At 38.6% G+C, this 15569-nt stretch overlaps 1 protein-coding gene across 1 annotated transcript; it reads left to right on the forward strand.

The window, feature by feature from the left end:
• Positions 1-13314: 13314 nt before the first annotated feature.
• On the forward strand, positions 13315-13869 carry LOC113937887 (protein S100-A11-like). Its single transcript, XM_027622808.2, has one exon. The coding sequence runs from the start codon at positions 13366-13368 to the stop codon at positions 13675-13677; it is 312 nt and encodes a 103-aa protein (XP_027478609.1). The 5' UTR covers positions 13315-13365; the 3' UTR covers positions 13678-13869.
• The last annotated feature ends 1700 nt before the right edge of the window (positions 13870-15569 follow it).

Here is a 15569-nt window from a genome sequence, read left to right on the forward strand (position 1 = left end):
CACACACACACACACTTTCCTTAACTTCATTTAACTGGCTGGAGTTCTTATTCCCATTAAGAAACCAATCTAAAGGGGCACCTGGGTGGCTCAGTTGCTAAGTGTCTGCCTTCGGCTCAGGTCCTGGGATCGAGCCCCACATCAGCCTCCCTGCTCGGCAGGAAGCCTGCCTCTCCCTCTCCCACTCCTCCTGTTTGTGTTCTCTCTCTGTCAAATAAATAAAAATCTTAAAAAAGAATATTTGTTTATTTATTTATTTATTTTAGAGAGAGAGAAAGAGCACAAGTGGGAGGGGCAGAGAGGGAGAGAGAATCTCAAGCATGAGATTCCATGCTGAGCATGGAGTCCAGTGCAGGGCTTGATCCCAGGAACCCTGAGATCACCACCTGAGCCAAGACCAAGGCACTTAACCAATGGCACCACCCAGGCGTCCCTGTATTATTTTTATCCTTTTAAATGTATTGAGATTTGTTTTATGGCCTAGCATATGGTCTATACCAGAGAAGTTTCTATGTGAACTTGAGAAGAATTATATTCTGCTGTTTTGGGATGGAATGTTCATAGATGACTCTTAGATCTAATTGGCTTATAAAAACAAGTTCTCTCTTTCATTGTTGATCTTCTGCCTTATTGCTCTTTCCATTATTGAAAGTGAGGTTTTGAAGTGTCTAATCATTATTGTTGAATGAACTATTTCTTCTTTCACTTCTGTCAGTTTTGCTTCTTGTTTTTTGATTTCTCTTAGGTGCATATGTTTATAATTATTATATTTTTCCTGATGGATTGATACTTTTATCATTATAAATGTTCTTACTTATCTCACTTTCTATAACATTTTTTTGTTTTAAAGTCTATTTTGTCTGGTATTAATATAGTCACTCCAGCTTCTTATTCATATCTTTGAATCTAAAAGTTGGATAGCATTAGATCCAATTGGAGAGTTATTGATACATTTAAAATTTAAGTTATTGATACAGTTAAATATACACCTGCCATTTTGCCTTTTGTTTTCTATATGTCTCATGTCTTTTCGTTCCTCTACTGTTCCCATATTGCTTTCTTTTGCATTAAGTGGATATTTTCTAGCGTAATATTTAAATTCCTTTAATTATTTCTTTAATATATTTTTGAGTTATTTTCTTAATGATAGCTCTGGGACTTACTATATACATCTTAACTTACCAAAATTGACTTCGGACTTTTATCAACTCAATTTCAGTGAAATATAGAAACATTATTCCTGTATATATATATATATTTCTATCTTCTCTTCCTCCTTTTTGTACTATATTGTGATACATATTATGTCTATGCCTGATACAAACTCAAAATTCATTATTATAGCTATTTCTTTATATAATTTTATGTCTCGTAAGGAAGCGAAAAGGAAAAAAGCAAGTATATATTTATGGAGCTTGTTATATTAACCTTCTTATTAACCATTCCTAATCTCTTTATTTATTTATTTATTTATTCCATTACCATGTGGTGTACTTTCCTTACTCCAAAAAAATTTGCTCCCAATATCTTTGTGCTGTTATTGCCAAATATAATACATTCCTACATATTACAGGATGAACAATACAATTAGACACATTGCTTTAAAATAATTTGAGAAGGGGAAAATATGCATTTGTTTTCTTATATTACATAATTGGACAATTACCTTCACCAGTATTATTTTTTTATGTGGATTTCAATTGCTGGCTGAAGTGACTTGCTTTCAGACTAAAGAATTTCCTTTAATATTTCTTGCAAGGCAGTTCTGCTAACAATGAATTTGCTGTTTTTGCTTATCTGGGAATGTTTTTATTTTGCCTTCATTTTTGAGATATAGTTTTTCTGGATATAAAATTCTTGGTTGACACAACACTTTGAATATGCCATTCCAATAACTTCTGGCCTCCATTGTTTCAGATAAGAAGCCAGCTATTAATCTAATTTGGCTTTCTTTGTTCATGACTAGTTGTTTTTCTTTTGCTTTCAAATTTTTCTCTTTGTCTTTGTTCTTCAGCATTTTTACTATGATGTATCTATACATGGATCTCCTTGAGTTTATCCTCCTTGGAGTTTATTGAGCTTCCTGGATGTATAGATTAATTTATAGATTATTTTTCATCAAATTTGGGATGTTTTCAGCCATTATTTCTTTGAATATATTTCCTGGTTCTTTCTCTCCTCTCTTTTGGCTACTCTCATTACACACGTCAGTGCGCTCACTGGTATCACATTTTTCTGTGGCTTTGTTAATTTTAATTTTTCTTCACCATTTCTTTTCTCTATTCTTTGGATTATATAATCTCAATTGATCTACCTTCAAATTTGTTGGTTCTTTCTTATGCCAGTTGAAATAAAGTCACTTCCTTTGGAAAGAGCTTTGAACTCTCTGCTCTAATAGGCAATATCTCTGAGCCACTCCTCTGGAGATGAGGGTAGAAGAGACCTTTAAGTGCTTTACAAACAGGATGCTAGATAGGGATGTTAGCCTCTGGCATTCTTGTCTTGCCTCTCCTTGTGTGGAACCTCTGTCCTCCAAGTGAGCTGTGGCAAGGTAGTTGGGGCCCCAGTATTCTCTGTTTGCAGTGCCTGGGGGAAAGCCTCCATCACATGAGTAAAAGCTGCATAGAGGAAAGGAGTCTTCAATTTCTTGGCTATACTCATTGGGAATATAGCCTCTGCAAGTCAGAGATGGAGGAGATAAGAGATGCTAGGGGCACCTCCTGGTGAGATACCTTATCCCTTGACTGGAAACAAGAGAAAGAAAGCCCTGCCTTCTTGGCCAAATCTGTCTGAAGTGGAACTTCCCTAAAGCTGACCTGGAGAAGGGCAGTGAAGGAGCAGGTTGTGGCTCAAGCACTATAGACCTTTGCTGTTAGTACTGAAATTTAGTAGATCTCCTTGAATAAATATTTCTTCATTTGCTGTACAACTTTAGGACAATTTTCAGAGACTTCAAATGGGTGTTTTTTTTTTTTTTATAATTTTCTTCAGTTATGGTTATTTTGCTGGGGAACAGATTCGTGTAGTACTTCAAGCTGCTATTCTGGAAGTAGAATCCCTTGAATTTTAGTTTTCACAAGTAATCTTAGAATATTTAAAGTACAAGTTATTTGGGGAAAGCAGTTCTTATTTTTAAATGAATAACTCTATTACATATTCATTTCTTCTGCAATTTCTTTTAATATTTCTTGCAAGGGAGGTCTGCTAACAATGTATTTGCTCCTATTGGTGAGATTAACAAGCATTATCATGAAAACAATATGTTCCTTTTAAAGCCATAGTTCAGGGGTGCTTGGGTGGCTCAGTCTGTTAAGCGTCTATCTTCCACTCAGGTCATGATCCTGGGGTCCTGGGATCGAGTCCCGCATCGGGCTCCCTGCTGAGCAGGGAGCCTGCTTCTCACTCTCACACTTCCCCTGCTTGTGCTCTATCTCTCTATCTGTGTCAAATAAAAAAAAAAATCCATAGCTCTCTGCGTTTATATTTATAAATCGCATAGGCAAACACATATTTCTCCTTTATTAGGTAGACTTCATCAGATATGTAAATATTAGGGTAGGGTTGCAGCAGCTTGGGCAGTGGGAGGAGTGGAGGAGTGGCAGTGGCCAGGCAGTCCAGCTTTGCAAAGGCTCTGGGTGGCCGCAGACACACACCACACACCTGCCTCACCACCAAGGTACCCAAGAGGAAGGTCAGCTAGAGAAATATTTTTACCAGCTATTTTGTAAATGCAAATTTTTTAGTAGCTGTAGAAAACTTTAAAGAGGGAATCCCACCTCATCCCATTTTTTGAGTGTAATGCTTTTAAAAAATTTTTTATTATGTTCAATTAGCCAACATAGAGTACATCATTTGTTTTTGATGTAGTGTTCAACGATTAATGCTTTTTCTTTTAAGATGTGAAATCATTTGCTGGTTGTTCATTTTTTGGTACAACGAGAAAATAGTGGGATATTGAACGTGGGAGGCTTCAGTTGTCCTGTGCATCAGCTTAACATTCCATGGATGGGGTAGTTTTTTATATCCTGTAATACCAAGCATACTGAATGGCAATTTGGAGTAAGTCGTGCTTTTAATAGTCTTGAATATTTTAAATTATATTCCCATGTTGTTTTTGATAGAGCTGTTTCCTAAAGAAAACCACTCCTTGATCTTGGTTCCTCCTGTCAGAATTTTGTACACTCTCTAACACCTTGGTCATGGTAGTCCCGTTTTCCTAGTAACTTTTTTAATGTGCTATGCAAGACTGAAAATCTGAGTATGTAGTGTATATGATATTAAACTGTGAATTAATGGGACTTAACAATGTAATAGTATATCAACATTTGAAGATATAGGTACTTGATACACTGTTAAGGAATATTTGCCTCCAAATTTTAAGCTGAAAGATCACTGGACTAACTTTTAGAAAAGAATCACAACTCCATGATTTTTTTTTCAAATTTTATTTTATTATGTTATGTTAATCACCGTACATTACATCATTAATTTTTGATGTAGTGTTCCATGATTCCCCATGATTTTTTAAAATTTTTAGTATATACGTTAAGAATTGTGTACAAATTGGGGTGCCTGGGTGGCTCAATTGGTTAAGTATCCAACTCTTGAGCTCAGCTCAGGTCTTGAGTTCAAGCCGCACGTGGAGCCTACTTAAAAAAAAAAAATTGTGTACAAATTGAAATGTCTCTACTGATTCTCAGAACAGCCAATAAAAACTCAATTATGAAAGAAAACAATAAACATAAAGGTAGTGATGATTCTAAAACACAATGAAACTCTAAGTTAAGGATTTATATTTGTTTTGAAACCCATGTTTATATGTAATTATGTCCAAATCAAACTTCCATCTAGTAGGTTGAGTTCATCTCCCCAAGATGTATGTTATTTATACAATTCCTTTTTATTGGATTGTATGAGATATGAATTAGTAGCAACCTCAATCATTTTACTTTAATGAATTATTGTTCCTTTCTTAGGTTTTGGTCTCTGTTCAGATGATTCAGCCTTTAGTAGCACAAGCATATGCAAAAGAAGAGACAGAGCATTTGCAAAACACAGCAAACCTACATACAAACCGTACTGATTCTTATCTTCTTGAAAGTTGGCCAACAATTAATAATTCAGGATATTCTAAGTACAGAAAACACCAAAAACATACTTGACCATGCCCCGCCCCCCTTTTAAAACATATAACATGTTAAGGTAGGGATGGCAGGATCTGATGATAGATAGACTACGGGCTGTGAGAAGACACAAGGATGACTTGATGGCTTTGGGCTGAAGCAGCTGGAGGGATGGAGTTGCCATTAAATGAAGCAGGCAGTTCTGCAAGGAGAGGAAGTTTTGGGGCATGGGGGTTTATCAGGGATATTTTAGTAAATAAAATGTTTAGGCTAGTGTGTGAATCACAACTTCACACTTTCACCTAATTTGAATCTTCTTTCAGCTCTGGGTTGCCTTAGGCTGGAAAGGCAATAGTCGGGGAGAGGGCTTGGTCAACTTCTGTATCTCTTTTCCAACTGTGGTTCTCCTCCTCTTGCCTGGCCCTCACCCAGCTCTTCTTTCAGGATAGGAAGGGACAGAGAGATCTCACTGACAGGCACCTCACAAATGTGACCCATGGGGAAGGCAGATTCCCTGCCTCTCATGGGGCCCTTCCTTGAGGTCATCAGAGATTCTTGTGCTGGGCTCTTTGATGACAGCTCCCTGGTCCCTGGCAATGCCCCTCCTCTGACTGCTTTCTGGACTTCTCCCTTTTGTCTTTCAGGCCACTTCATTGTTCAAAACTGATGACCTCTCCAGGACAGGATACAAGAAGAACCTAAGACCTGCATTTGGTCCAGGAGAACCACTTAGGCCTTCCCTGCCCTCAGAGGGAGTATACTCCCCATTCCATGCAGCTGTCTCCACTCTGCTACCATTTGCTGCTTTAGCCTGGAGAATGTTTTCAGAACTAGGTTTGGCACTTGCCTCTGTGCCACAGAAACTCCACGAGAAACACGTCAAACTCTCCAACGGGTTTTCTTGAAGTCCCCTCTAATAGTTGGCTAACATGAGAGGATGCACACGCTAGAATACAAAACCAAACTAAACAAAAACCTAGCAATACCAAGTGTTAGCAAAAAAATGTGGAACAACTGGAATTATCGTATACCGGTGTCAGGAATGCTTCTTTGGAAAACCTTTGATAGCATCTACTTAAAGTGACCTGGCAATTCTAAATCTAGTTAGATATCTACATACATACATACATACATACGATCAACAGAAGACATATAGAGTAATGGTCATAAACTGGAAACAACCCAAATGCCCATCAGCAAGAGAATGAATAAATCATGGTGGTATATTTCCTAAATGGATTTTTTAAAAAAAGGAATGATCTACTGCTATATGCAATATGGCTAAATTTCACAGATATATGTTAACTCAGAGAAGCAAAGTACAAAAGAGTACATAGTACATACTGTTTGATTCCATTTATATATTGAAGAACAGACAAAACTAATCTATATTGTCAGAAGTCAGGATGGTACAGAAGTAGTGACTAGGGGTGGGCAAGAGAGAAATTTCTGGGCTACGTGAATATCCTATATTTAATATGAGTGATGGTGACATTTGTAATGCGATGGGTTTATAGATTTCCAAAATTTTCTAGCCATACGGTTACAATTTGTGCATTTTACATGTATGTTACACTTCACTAAGAAAGAAAGTAAAAATAAAATTTATGGAGAAATTCATGTTCTCCCAACTATTCATGCATTGCATTTTCATTATTTGATAACATGAGCCTGGAATTATCTAGAAGGGGTGTTTTAGCTGTAAGGACGTTCTGAACCCCAGAAGAGACATTTCGAAAAGTGAAAATGTTACATCTAAGTAAGAACAGCACTCTTCCTTTGCTGCCTGTGGCTGCCGTTTTCCCTAAGCTTCTGCGGGTTCCTCTCAGCCAGCAGTTTGGTTTCCGGGGCTTCTTACCAGCAGGGGTCAGCCCTGTGCAAAACCCACACACGAGCCCTCTGTGAGTTGGAACTTTCTTCCTAGTTCAGTCAACCCATCTTGGCCTTTCAGTTCTCTGACTTCACATCTCCAGCTACACTTTACTCTGTCACCACCACTCGCTCCCATGGTCATAACATGGACCAGAAACTTCACCACTGTCTTCTTTGCTCGTTCAGACACACTGTTCTCTCCTTCCACTTTCTCAAGTAACTACCAGCAACACTCCTTGCATCCCATCAAACCCTTCAGCCCAGCGGCCTGCCATTCTCTCTCCATCCTGCAGTCCCCTTCTCTCTTCACTGACCCCTTATCCAGCCCTGACATCATGGCTCATCAGTGCAATTACTGCGGCAAACACTTTCAACTCTTTGACCGTGCCAGACCCCAGCTCTTAACCCATTAATGATTTCTCATTGCACTTAGGCTGAAATACAAAACCGCTACAGTGCCCACAAGGCTTTGCCTGCCTTGCCCTGCACTGGTCGGTACCTCTTCTACCAGGACTCAGACACCACACGTCTCACCCCACGCTTTCAGTTCTTCCCTGCAGCCCTGTAAAAGTCATTTCTCCCAATCTCCGTTCTCTTAGTCTCTTTCCTCATGGTGAGGTGTTTATTTCCTCCGAGACGCAATTTAAAATTGTACCCATGGGGCACCTGGGTGTCTCCATCATTAAGCGTCTGCCTCCGGCTCAGGTCATGATCCCAGGGTCCTGGGATCGAGTCCCACATTGGGCTCCCTGCTTGGCAGGAAGCCTGCTTCTCCTTCTCCCACTTCCCCCGCTTGTGCTCTCTCTCTCTCTCTCGTTGTCTCTCTGTCTCTCCTTCTCTGTGTCAAATAAATAAATAAAATCTTAAAAAAAATAAAAATAAAATTATACTCATATCTGTGTACTTGTGTGCTTAATGTTTGTCCTTGGCTTGAGACTACACACTCAGAAAAGGCAGTGGCCATATCTAGTTTGCTCATCTTCTATACAAGTAGTGCCAAGCACTTGTTGGGTACACGGTAGATGCTCAATAAGTATTTATTGAATGACAATATCAATCTAGACCTTGACCCCACAAAGACAGGGGACAGATGTGGGGACCCCTATTGCTTTAAAAAAATGGCACGTTGTATAATATTTGTCCCTTCAGAGCACTTTCACATCCATTATCATCATAATTGCATAATTAGCTAGATAAGCATTGGAATACCCATTTGACAGATGAAAAAAATGAGGCACAAAGAGAGTTGACTAAAATGTCAGAGTAAGGACTAAAGCCAAAATTTCTAACTTACCCATCTGTGCATCTTAAGTAGTATATGTAAATGTTCTGTCTCTTGGTCAAACTTGCAGTGGGGAGGATAGCTTAAGAGTTAAGTACTCAAGCTCGAGGGACAGACTGCTAGGGTCCCTAACCAGATCCAACACTCAACTTACTGTGTGACTTTGGGCAAGTTACTTAACTTCCCTGAGCTCCAGTTTGTCCATCTCTAAACTGGAAATACCAATATCTATCTGAGGAGGTTACAGTAAGGCTTTGAAGATATATAGAAATATACACACATGATACACACACATGCAGGGCTGAATATGGTCCATGAGAAGCACTCAGTCAAAGTTAGTCTTTATTTGTGGAAGTCTTTTGAGAATAATAATTATATTTCCTCCTCTCCAGAAACCTAACGACGCAGGGCCTTTCAGGGTAATGTTTAACACAAATACTTGACCCAACCTTCTGGCAACATTGGGATTTTTGTTTTCTTGAATTTATTCTTATCTGTGAATACTGTTGCCTTTGAGGAATGAAAAAAAAAGTGTAATATGTACCCTCAGTGTGACCACTCCCACGTGTATAAGCTTTAAGACCCAATAATTAGGAGCAGACTTATAGACGCCTGTTTTCTCTTAGTTCGCTCATTTTAGAGTCCTTTTCCTGCCCCTCTCTGGGCGAGTGTAATGGCTATAACTTGCATCTTCAAACTCCTTTATTCTGGGACGGCTATATATACCATAGCCGTGGCAGTTCCCGTGAATTGACCTAATAAGGCAGTGAGTTAACAGGGTAATCTCTACCCCCATAGGACAGGATAGAAAATGACAGAGTAGCGCGCAAAGGAGAGAGGTTAGTTCTCTTTATGATGGAATTCTAAAGAAGTTTATTAGAATGGAAGAATCACAGGCCCTTTGAAAAATTGCTTTATGCAGGATAAAGTGGTAATTTAAAATAAGCCTCCAAAAGAGAAGTAAAGGTCGTGACATTTTATCTAATTTGGTTGGTCCTTTTAAAAATGTGTCATGCTGTAATTTTTTTGTCTCCTGCAGTTATGAATATAAACATATAGGAATAATGGCCCCTCGTGAAACGTGTGAAACATACAAGTGCAAATTTAAGTGGAGGTTTCCTTGGAAAGCTAGCACAGACGACTAATGGGTTGCAGTCTGTTAGAACAGACAAAAATGCTTTAACTATGGTTATGGTGATGCCTCTTCCCTCTTTGTGATCATTCATTAACATTTTTATGTAGCTACCGGAGGTATGAATCTGCGAGTAAGAACTTGTTAAAAACACAGTAAAAGCATTTTTACCTATTCTGTTTCTTCTGCAGAATTCAGTAAACCATTAAAAGCATAGAACAGAATAGTATCCATCTTAATGTTCGGTGATCCTTTCAGTTTCCATTGAAATACTACAAATTAATCAGCTTTAATAAGTTCTCTTTTACCTACAGTGCCTTTTTGAGAAATGATGAATCGGTTCTCTAGCATTCTCTAAAGATGGCCAATGAGATTTTTTAATGAATAAATTGAACTTACTATTTATCCATATTTAATGTGTTTTAATTCATTACAGCTATTATTCTTAACCGCTGCTCAAATTGTTCCATGTGGGTCAGTAGAAATGTCTTCAAGTTTGCTTCTGAGTCATTTTGACATGATCCTACTGATTTTTCATGACTTCTTTGCTTTCTGGTAGGGATAAAATGGTCCAAGTCTCAGCGTGGATGTATTCTGTTTCAGACATGGAGTCAGCCATTTCTTTAAGAACTGTGGTTCCTTTTAGCAGGAAAGTGTATTTAGGAACTACAATCTGATTGCTCAAGGTGTTTGTTACTGAATTAGCCATTATTTGTAGGCTTTTCCAGAAAGCTACTTTTAACAAAAATTCTAATTGATTCATTTGATGTATGTTATATCTCATTCTATCCGCTCACTTTATATATTTTTAAAGATTTTACTTATTTATTTTTTATTTGTGAGAGAGAGCACAGGCAGGGGGAGTGGGAGAAGGAGAAGCAGGCTTCCTGCTGAGCAGGGAGCCCGATGCGGGGCTTGATCCCAGGACCCTGGGATCACGACCCAAGCCAAAAGCAGACACTTAACTGACTGAGCCACCCAGGCGCCCTATCAGTTCACTTTAAAATTCGTGCTTTCCCCAAGTTCTTTTTGTGACTCTTCTTATGGTCTTAAACACTCATTTTTCCACCTGTTTTTTCAGAAAGTATCCTTTTCCTCCTCTGAATAAAAAAGATTTTATTTTATCTATTCGACAGACAGGGAGAGAGAATACAAGCAGGGTAAGTGGCAGGAAGAGGGAAAAGCAAGCTCCCCACTTTGCAGAGAGCCCCGATGTGGGGCTCGATCCCAGGACCCTGGGATCATGACCTGAGCCCAAGGCAGACGCTTAACTCACTGAGCCACCCAGGTGCCCCTAAAATGTTTTGATTGTTGGAAATCAATAGACTTTGAGCATACATGATTTTTCAAGGAGTTTGTATGGTATAATTCTAAAGGAGCAGGCACTGGTATCAGAGTACCTGGATTTAAATCCATAATGTGGGAAATTGTATGTGCTGCCGAAGCGAGCACCATAATGTGGGAAATTAATTTGATGCAATGGTGGTTTCCAAGCATCCTATCAGGCAAGCTATCCTAGACTTGGTCATGGTGCAGAAAATCTCACAGATCAAAAAGAAATTACAGTGTGTTTAATCACCTTAAAACACAGAGCTAGTAGCAAGGGGGTAAGGATAGATTGAGACATTTATGAATGGGTCCAAGCCACGTGGAGGACCACACTACCTAAATCTTATGTTCTACAACGTCCAGATGGATGTTCTCTCTCTCTCGCTCTCTCTCTCTGCCACATCAGTCTTCCCTGCTGATGGTATGATTAGAAAGGCCAAAGTCAAGATTGAACGAGGTGCTTAGCGAAAAGGTGACTGAAGCAGACATACTCTCACTTTTTGGGGGAGCAGCTTGGTCAAATAATTCTGGCCAAAAGCTATAGCTTGCCAATTAACCTGCTTAGCAGCTGTGGATTTTATCTGCATCTCTTGGATTGAGCCCATGTGGAGCCAGAGTGGGACCCATAAGGGGTGTCACTAATGGGTACCTGATTTTGAAGATAATATTAAGATATGAAAAAGATATTGTGGTTATGGTTAGAAAAAAATTTTTTAAAGATTAGTTTATTTTAGAGAGAGAAAGAGAGAGTGAGGTGAGGGGCAGAAGGAGAGGGAGAGAATCTCAAGCAGACTCCCCACTGAGCATGGAGCCAACTCAGGGCTCAATCTCACGACCCTGAAATCATGACCTGAGCTGAAATCGAGAGTCAGGTGCCCAACCTACTGAGCCACCCAGGCACCCCTGTTTAGAAAAAAACTATAAAGAGATATGGGTTTGAAACAAAGCAGGAGATCTTGACAGTATTATTTTAGCTCATTGAGTTGGTAGAGCAGTTGCCTTATATTTCTGTTTCTTGGTTCTTAAATCCACACAAACAATTCAGAAGGTGGTGTATGGGGGTGCTCTTCAGAACTAGGCTCCTTGGGATTTTCCTAGTACTCCATGGGCTGAAGGAAGTAGGGGGAAGATAGAGAATGAGAGGTAGGTATACAGGGTTGTGGGAGAAACAACACATTCACCACTACAATGATTTGATGGTTTCATGGGAAAATATGTTTTAAAAAGCAGGAGTTGAACAAGCTTAAACTTGATTCCTAATTACATGACAAGTTTATGGTACTGAGGACAAGCTTATTAAAGCTATAACTATGGATATCAATAAGTTCTATCTAATTTACAAAGCATTGTTTTTAATAAGTATTGCTTCTTTTGAAAATCCCAATGCAGGTGGGGCACCTGGGTGGCTCAGTCGGTTAAGGTCTGCCTTCAGCTCAGGTCATGACCCCAGGGTCCTGGGATCGAGCCCCAAGTCGGGCTCTCTGCTCAGCGGGGAGTCTGCTTCTCCCTCTCCCTCTGCTGCTCCCCCTGCTTGTGCTCTCTCTCTTTTTCACTCTCTCAAATAAATGAATAAAAGTCTTAAAAAAAAAAAAAGAGAAAGAAAAGAAAATCCCGAAATAGGGGCACCTGGGTGGCTCAGTAGGTTAAACATCTGCCTTTGGCTCAGGTTGTGATCTCAGGGTCCTGCGATCGAGCCTCACATCGGGCTCCCTGTTCAGTGGGGAGTCTGCTTCTCCCTCTCTCCCCTGTTCCTGCTCTCTCTCTCAAATAAAATAAATAAAATCTTCAAAAAAAAAACCCATCAAAATATATGAAGCAAATATTAATGGAACTAAAAGGAGAAATCGACAATAATACAATAATAGTAGGGGACTTAAACACACTACTTACATCAGTGAATTGATTAATAAGGAAAGATCAACCTTAAACAATACATTAGGCCAAATGGACTTAACAGACATATATGGAACGTTCCATCCAAAAGCAGCAACTTATTTTCCTCAAGTAAAAATGGAATATTATCCAGGATCGATCATATGTCTAGTGACAAAATAAGTCTCAATAAATTCAAGAAGACTGAAATTATATCAGGCATTTTCTCCAAACACAATATTATGAAACTGGAAATCAATTACAAGAAGAAAACTGGAAAAACTGCAAAAATGCAGAGCTTAAACAACATGCTACTGAACAACAAATGAGCCATTGAAGAAATCAAAGAACAAATAAAAAATTGAGAGAGACAAATAAAAACAGAAAAATGACCTACCAAAATCTATGGAATACAGCTAAAGTAGTCCTTAGAGGGAAGTTCATAGCAACACAGGCCTACCATAAGAAAAAAGGAAAATCTCAAATAATCTAACTTTACACCTAAAGGAACTAGAAAAAGAAAAACAAAGCCCAAAATTAGTAAAGGAAGGATATAAAGAGCAAAAAAAATAAATGAAATGGGTACTAAAAAAAATAGATCAATGAAATTAAAACTGGTTCTTTGAAAAGATGAACAAAATTGACAAACCATCAGCTAGACTAAGAAAAAAAAAGAGGACTCAAAATCAGAAATGATAGAGAACTCGCAGCGCCTCCGCCGCCGGACGCACCGTCCTCGCCAGTCCAGCGAACACATGGCAAAAATGTCCAGCCCTACTGAGACCGAGCGGTGCATCGAGTCTCTGATTGCTGTTTTCCAGAAGTTTGCTGGAAAGGAGGGTAACAACTGCATGCTCTCCAAGACAGAGTTCCTGACCTTCATGAATACAGAACTGGCTGCCTTCACAAAGAACCAGAAGGACCCTGGTGTCCTTGATCGCATGATGAAGAAACTGGACCTCAACGCTGACGGGCAGCTAGATTTCCAAGAATTTCTTAATCTTATTGGTGGCATGGCCATAGCTTGCCATGACTCCTTTACAAGGTCTGCCCATTTCCGGAAGTAAATCAGAGGGGCTCTTGGGCCTTGGCCTCCAGACCACCTCTTTCCTTCAATACAGCCTCCCAACCATCACGTTCTCCTCACATCCTCCACGGACCCCGAGCACAGAGCATCCACCACCCCCTGTGCAGGCCAGTCCTGCTGGTAGTTAATAAAGCAATAGCGTTTTTTAAAGCAAAAAAAAAAAAAAAAAAAATGAGAAATGATAGAGGAAAAGTTACAACTAATACCACAGAAATACAAAGGATTTATCATAATTATATGCCAACAAACTAGACAACCAAGAAGAGATGGATAAATTCCTAGAAACATACAGTATTCCAAGACTAAATCATGAATAGAAAATCTGAATAGATCGACTACTAGTAAGGAAATTGACTTAATAAAAACCTCCCAACAGCCAAAAGTCTAGGACCAGACAACTTCACTGGTGAATTCTACCAAACGTTTAATGATTTAATACATGTTCTTATCAAACCCTTCCAAAAAAATTGAAGAGAACGAAATGCTTCCAAACTCATTTTATGAGGCCAGCATTACCCTGTTACCAAAACCAGACAAGGACACCACATACAAAAAAAGAAAAGTACAGGCTAATATCCTTAATGAACATCGATGCAAAAATGCTCAAAAATATTAGTAAACTGAATCTAACAACACGTCTAGAAAATTACATACCACGATCAAGTGGGATTTATTCCAGGGTTGCAAGGGTGGTTCAATATCTGCAAATCAATCAACATGATACACTACATTAACAAAATGAAGTAGTCAAATCATATGATCATCACAATAGTGCAGAAGGAGCACTTAGACAGAATTCAACATCCATTTACAATAAAAACTCTCAAAGTGGGTATAGAGGAAACATACCTAAACATAAAGGCTATGTATGACAAACACACAGCTGACATCATACTCGATGGTGAAAAGCTGGAAACTTTTCCTCTAACATCAGGAACAAGACAACAAACCTAGTCTCGCCACGTTTATTCAACACAATATTGGAAGTTCTAGCCACAGAAATGAGGCAAGAGAAAGAAATAAAAGGCATCTATATTGGAAAGGAATAAGTAAAGCTGTTATTATTTGCAGATGACCTGACACTTAATACAGAGAGCCTGTGCTCTCTCTCTCTCTGATAAATAAATGAACAAAATCTTAAAAAAAAAAGAAAATTAACTTACAGAAATCAGTGGCATTTCTATACACTAAGATTATCAGAAAGAGAAATTAAGAAAATATAATCCCATTTACAACCGTATCAAAAAGAATAAAATACCTCAGAATAAATTTAACCAAGGAGGTCAAAGACCTATACACTTAAAAGTATGAGACGCTGATGGAGACTGAAGATGACACAAATAAATGGAAAGATATTCTGTGCTCATGCATTGGAAGAATTAATATTGTTATAAAGCTAAAACTATAATTCAATGTGACTCCTATCAAAATTCTAATGGCATTTTTCACAGAGCTAGAACAAATAATTCTAAAATTTGTATGAAAACACAAAAGATCCAAGCAGCCAAAGCCATTTTTTTCTTGAGAAAGAACAAAGCTGGAGGTATCCCACTGACTTCAAACTATATTACAAAGCTATAAAAACAGACACACAGATCAACGGAACAGAACTGAGAGCCCAGAAATAAACCCGTGCATATATAGACAAATAATTTACAATAAAGGAACCAAGAATACACAATGGAAAAAAGATAGTCTTTTCAATAAAAGGTGCTGGGAAAACTGGACAGTCACATGCAATCGAATGAAACTAGACCACTATCTTACACTGTACACAAAAATGAACTCAAAATGGATAAAAGACTTAAATGTAAGACTTGAAAACATAAAATTCCTAAAAGAAAACATAGATGGTAACCTCCTTGACATCAG

This window comes from Zalophus californianus, chromosome 8 (genome assembly GCF_009762305.2).
Source record: "Zalophus californianus isolate mZalCal1 chromosome 8, mZalCal1.pri.v2, whole genome shotgun sequence".
Taxonomy (NCBI): Eukaryota; Metazoa; Chordata; class Mammalia; order Carnivora; family Otariidae; genus Zalophus; species Zalophus californianus.